This window comes from Aplysia californica, unplaced genomic scaffold (genome assembly GCF_000002075.1).
Source record: "Aplysia californica isolate F4 #8 unplaced genomic scaffold, AplCal3.0 scaffold00023, whole genome shotgun sequence".
Taxonomy (NCBI): domain Eukaryota; kingdom Metazoa; phylum Mollusca; class Gastropoda; order Aplysiida; family Aplysiidae; genus Aplysia; species Aplysia californica.
In genome coordinates, this window is record NW_004797293.1 from 2,175,378 (window position 1) to 2,181,092 (window position 5,715).

The 5,715-nt window shown below is 38.8% G+C and overlaps 1 protein-coding gene across 1 annotated transcript in view; it reads right to left on the reverse strand.

The window, feature by feature from the left end:
- Window positions 1–112: 112 nt before the first annotated feature.
- LOC101848936 (neuroglian) overlaps window positions 113–5,715 on the reverse strand; it is a 22,173-nt gene continuing 16,570 nt past the window's right edge. Inside the window, exons 5-6 of the mRNA XM_013088511.2 lie at window positions 2,764–2,955; window positions 113–1,151 (exon numbers count right to left, since the gene is read on the reverse strand). Of these exons, the coding sequence (XP_012943965.1) occupies window positions 976–1,151; window positions 2,764–2,955 (368 nt within the window). The 3' untranslated portion in view covers window positions 113–975. The remainder of the gene's footprint in view (window positions 1,152–2,763; window positions 2,956–5,715) is intronic.

Below are 5,715 nucleotides of genomic sequence, written 5' to 3' on the forward strand. Positions count from 1 at the left end.
TCAAGAGCAAGATATATATATATATATATGCGCTGAGAAAACTAGTCAAATTAATGCCTCACACAATATAGTATTCCTAAGGTGGCTTTTCACTGTCTGGGAGTTTTCAAAATTTTTGCGAAATCGTAGTAGAACGTGAAAAGTAAATTATTAAATGAAAACCCACTTGATACCTTTTTGGCGCGGAGAGAAGGTTAGCTGCTAACGTCATAGATTAATTTCTAATCGAGTTTACAATTCTTAGAATATATAATTTCACAAAGTGTAGAAATGTATGATTATCTTGCAGATAGCTTAAACATGTTACAGCAAAAATTGACATATGCTTTAGAAGAAATGGATTCAATTATCTGTAACACGTATTTGGATTTGCAGTGACCTTTTGTGAACGCTTTAAGTATTGGACGCCCGTTAATGGCTAATAATAATAATAATATGCACAAGAGCCAAAACACACACAGGCAGGAAGCAATGTTCGTCCGCATATCACATCAAACAGGGTTGAAGTAAACGTTATTTCGTTCTCAGCATCTGCTGAACAGAAATACTTCATACCTAATTATTCACACCATTTTACACTGAAAACGACGCAACATGAGCGGTGTTCTAGGTTCCTTTCCATACCACACACACTTGGAAACAACGCAAAAGCGTCGGTTTGTCGGTGTCTTCACACAGTTCATGGATTCTTTGAAATCTCGTAAACGTTCGTGAGCGAACACAGTAGGAATTCTTCAAACTCAAGAGTTAAAAAACCCCTCTAGTATCAGCCTTGGATTCCATAGTTTATGTGAGCACAGTTTGTGTGAGAGTTCGTATGAACACAGTCTGTGAGAGCAGAGTTTGAGTTAGCACAGTTTATTGTCTTTTGCTCGTGCTCAGGGCTTGCCCCAAATGGAAAGCGGCTTCAGGTTGATCATCACGAACTCTGTATACGTTTCCGGACGTTTGATTTCAGTTTTACCGCTGCGCATGTCAAGAGCAGCATACGACTTGGAAGACGGGGAGAAGCGTGGAATACAATGTCAAGGTCAGAGCTGGTAAGCTGTACAGGAGAGGGCTGCTGAGCGGGGAGAGGGCGGAGTTACTGTCGTCATCGTTCTCCATTGGGTTGTCGTTGTACGGTCGCTGTATTGTAGGGCCCCTCTCACCTGTAGATGTAACCAAACAAATACACAACACTATAGCAAGTATGCTTACTAGTTCGCTTATCAAATTATTCTTTTCTTCAAGGTAAAAGTAAAGTATTGCCCCAACCAAATCATTTCGAACTGCTTGACCTTGTGCGAAACATCCAGGGTCACTATGGGGTTACAGTGGGGTTGTAGTCATGTCGCATACGAAGAGGACACCGTGGGCTGAGAGCGATGTGATTTTTTAAGACGTGTGTGTGTGTGGGGAAGGGGGAGGGTATACTTCAATTTTGCCTGCTCTTCTTCATCTTCAGGTTTAAAAAAATCTAATAGAAGAGGTTCCATTGTGTAAATAATATCTATGTGACTACGGTACAATTTTACAATTTACTTAAAGTTGAAAAAATCAAACCCCCCCCCCCCCCCCCCCCCGAAGACATCCATTACTTAAGGACGGCCAATCAAAAAAACAACAACAACAACGAAAAACATATTTTGATAATTTTGTTTTACCTCTGGTGGCCAGGGTAGCAGACACTTTCACATGTGTTTCATATTTTTCTGGTGGGTCATAGGCTACCCCTTGTACTCCATTTACGCCTCTCCCTAGAACCAGTATCACAGACGCAATAATGACCAGCGTTTGTGGTGTAGAAGTAAGACGCGACATCATCACTCGCAAGGGATATGCGTTCGATTCCCGACTGGGAAGGTTGTTTATCGAGTATCTCTGTCTGTCTGCCGAGACGTTATATCCATCTCAGTCCTGGGTTAGCCCGGTAGTGTTGAAGCAGCTTCCTCCTAAATAATCTAAAATGTGTTGACAGGGGAGCTAAGCATTTACAATTGCAATGTGCACAGATGGGGACGCCGCTACCAACGCTTATCAGGGCATGTCTTTTGTAAAACAAAGGAGTTTCCCTTCTTGCAGTATGCCATTTTGTATATACGTGTAGGTGTATTATGTCCCCATTAGAGAATTAAGATCATTCAGGGGGCGTGTTTCAACCCTGTTTGTAAGGGATGAAATCGTCTCAGCAGAAAGACCGAGATACTTGATAAAAATCCCCCTTACATGAGAATCAAACTCAATTTTAACACTACAGAAGGCTTGCGACAGTGAGGCAACTGGCCCCCTGAACAACAGATGCTAATGTATACAATTTTCGCTATTCTTCTTCTGGTATCAGGTCTGGAGCAGACATTGGGGATCATGGTACCCTAATCCTTTCTATTGTCAGTCTTCCCGATTAGCATTAATCTCTGCTATGGTATCTATATCTATTATTATATTTGGGAAAGTTCGTCTCTTTGGTCGCCTAAAACGTCCGAACCACTTAACTTTCGAATTTGGAAAAAAAAATAACGGTGGTTCAGAATCCTTTAAAAGGTGCTCAGTTACATTAAGGAGTCTGAAGTAGCTATAGTTTAATTTTCAGTTTTTCAATAGGTTTGTTTAGATCTAATCTTGGGAAAGTTCGTCTTCTAAGACGCCATTTTAAACAAGTGATACTTCCGTTCACAAGCAGTGCGCACTGTTTCACAAAGACTTGACGCTCTGTTCTTTTAAGTCCGGTCTTCGAACGGGTACCCAGTTAGTTAAGAAATACTTTAAACAGGAATTACACACCTGGTTTGCCTGTGTAGTTGTCGGTTTTGACGTCGATGAAGGACTGCTGGCCGCGGCCGGCCCGCGTGGTGGCCATGATGTGGAAGCGGTAGCGGTGGTTGGACTTGAGGCCTTCGATCCTCTCCTGGAACACCCTTGGGTTGTTGGAGCGTCGCAGCACGGGACGGACTGGGCCCAGGCGGTTACCCAAGACTGGGGGGGGGGGGGGGGGAGAAACGTGTTGGTGTTTAAGGGTTCAGAAATAATAAGTACAAAGGTAGAGCATAATATTATGAAGAAAAGTGTTGGTATTTAAGAGTTAAGTATACATAAGTACAAAGGCAGGATGTGCTAAGGAGAAAAGTGTTGGTATGAATAAGTACAAAGACAGGGTATACTATTCTGAAGACAAGTGTCGGCATTTAGGAATTAAGTATAAATAGGTGCAAAGTTAGGGTATATTATTAGGGATAAAAATATTGGTATTTAAGAGTTAAGCATAAAGTTAGATAAGTATAAAGGTAAGACCTCTGAAGGAGAAAAGTGTCAGTAAATAAAAGTACACTGCTAGGACAGGTGAAAAAAACAACAACAAAAAACAAACAAACCAACAAAGTCAGTATTTAGGAAGCAGGTCAACAACAGTTCCCATATGACATATTAAGGAAATGGGAATAAAGGCAGTATATAAAAGCTCAAAGGTTAAGTCGAAGATAAAAATGTCAGTAAGAGTGGATCTCGCAAAGTAAAAGGAGCGCCATGAAAGCCCATTAAACAATTTAAGTTCAGAAATACATCAAGACGGATTCAAACCAAGGTCAACCGCACTGTATTCCAGTTTGACATCAACTAAACTAACGGTAGCTGACGTCAGTATTTGAAAGAGAAACTTAAAAAAAATCATTTCTATTTATCTGTGATGAAAAGTTTATGTTGCAATGACACGCTTCCATTAAAGTATACGAGGAAAAATGCACAGATTGTAATCATTGACAACGTACAGAGGCATTGAAATTACGAGGAACTGGTAGATGGTAGCAAAAAGTTGCGTTTGATTTGTGATCGTTACTGACGATCGGAAAGATGAAGGTCACATTTGAACATTTTGATGAATAAAATAGTATGGGCTTCAGCGGTACTTGTTTATACCGGAACCTCACGAAAACAACCGAAACCTCCCAAAACCATCCGAAACCACGCAAAAACCACCCGAAACTACCCAAAACCTCCCGAAACCACCAGAAACCCCCTCAAAATTTCTATGATATGATGTTTTTTGCTATGCTATCTATAGCTCTGTGGTTAAAATATTCTGTCGGCTGGTTCTTGGTTCTTTTTATAAGAGAAAATGATGGTTTGTGAAATCTTTTTTTCAACTCCATGCTTTATTTTGTTTTAACTGATGAGCGACTGCTCAGGTTGCAATTAATAGCATGTACTTCTTAGAATTTTAATTAGTGTTGTAGTAGTATTCAAGTATAGATTTTCACATAATGTTATGAAGCGTTATTTAATTTCTATTATCTTGTGCATGTTGTGAAGTATTCTATGGAGAAGTGATCATGAAGTGACCCCTAAAATATTTTTGGGTGAAATTATAAAAAACTTGGGTTATCACTTGTTATATAATATATTTCCTGGATATATCCTGGACAAAAGTCCAGAAACGTAGTTAAGATTTTCTATATCCTAAAGTGGTGTTTGAAGGGATTTTAGAGCAGAGAGTAGAGAATTTTAAAAAGAAAATAATTGCCACTTTTTTCTCAAACGGCATGTTTTACACAGCTTATATGTTTCAGTTTTAGTAGGAAACGTTCATTCTGTTTCTATTGCGTTAATATTGTCAAGAAGTTGCCATGTTCGAGTTTAAAATATGTTTTTACGGTTTCTAATTGGAAAGAGAACTATTTTGGCTTTTTCTGACCTTTATCGGCCGTTTTGTTAAAATGCTATTTTCACACATTTTATCCCATTTTCTTGCTGTATCTTATTCGATTTTAATGTAACTTTCACAAAATGTTAACGACTCCTATTTCTAGAAACTGTCTTGAGGAATTTTTTATTGCACATGTAGCTTTTGATAAATGGCGTCAGAAAGTGATTTTTTCCCTTTTTTCAGTTATGCAATAAGCCGATTTTTTAAAGTCCCGTAGAATGAAAACTAAAGCATATACCACTAATTCCCCATGACAATTTTTAGATATGTACTTTTCTATGTACATGCCAAATAAAAAAAGTGTTTGAAATAAAAACAAATAAGTTAAACCAAGTGAAATATTGTCTCTTATATATAATGCTATTGTATTGTTTTTTAGTTTAAATAATTTTTTCAGGATCAAGAAGTATCCAAGTGGGTGGTTGGCGGGTGCTCTGGTGTGTTTTGCTCCTTCTTTCCTATCAAACATCTATCGTCCATATCTCCCGCCTCCTTCTTTTTTGTGTTTGTTGCTCTCTTGTAACACCTCTAATCTTCGGCACTTGTTTGACCAGATCGTGTTGCAAGTGCAGTAAAACACTTACTAAAACAAAAGAAGAATCCAAAAACGATAATACTGTATTACAGATCAATTTTTTTTCCACAGAGCGATAGATTGCATAGCAAAATAACATAACATCATATACATTTTGAGGAGGTTTCGGGTGGTTTTTGCGTGGTTTCGGGTGGTTTTGGGAGGTTTCGGTTGTTTTCGGGAGGTTCCGGTATAAACAAGTACCCTGGGCTTCAGCTTCTTTTCTTTCGTATAATTCATTTTTAAATTCCAAGAAGTGAAAAAAAAATTCAGCTCAGATAAATCTGCGTAGGAAATGGTGGATCTCTAACACTTTCAAGGTGGAACAACTTACAATCCCCCTCCACCAGTTAATAAAAATCCCAAATACCACACACATCTTTCTTTGTTTTTTTGTTTTTTGGTAAGTGTTTTACGGCTCTCGCAACTGCATAACGCCGTAAAACGCTTACACCCCCCCCCC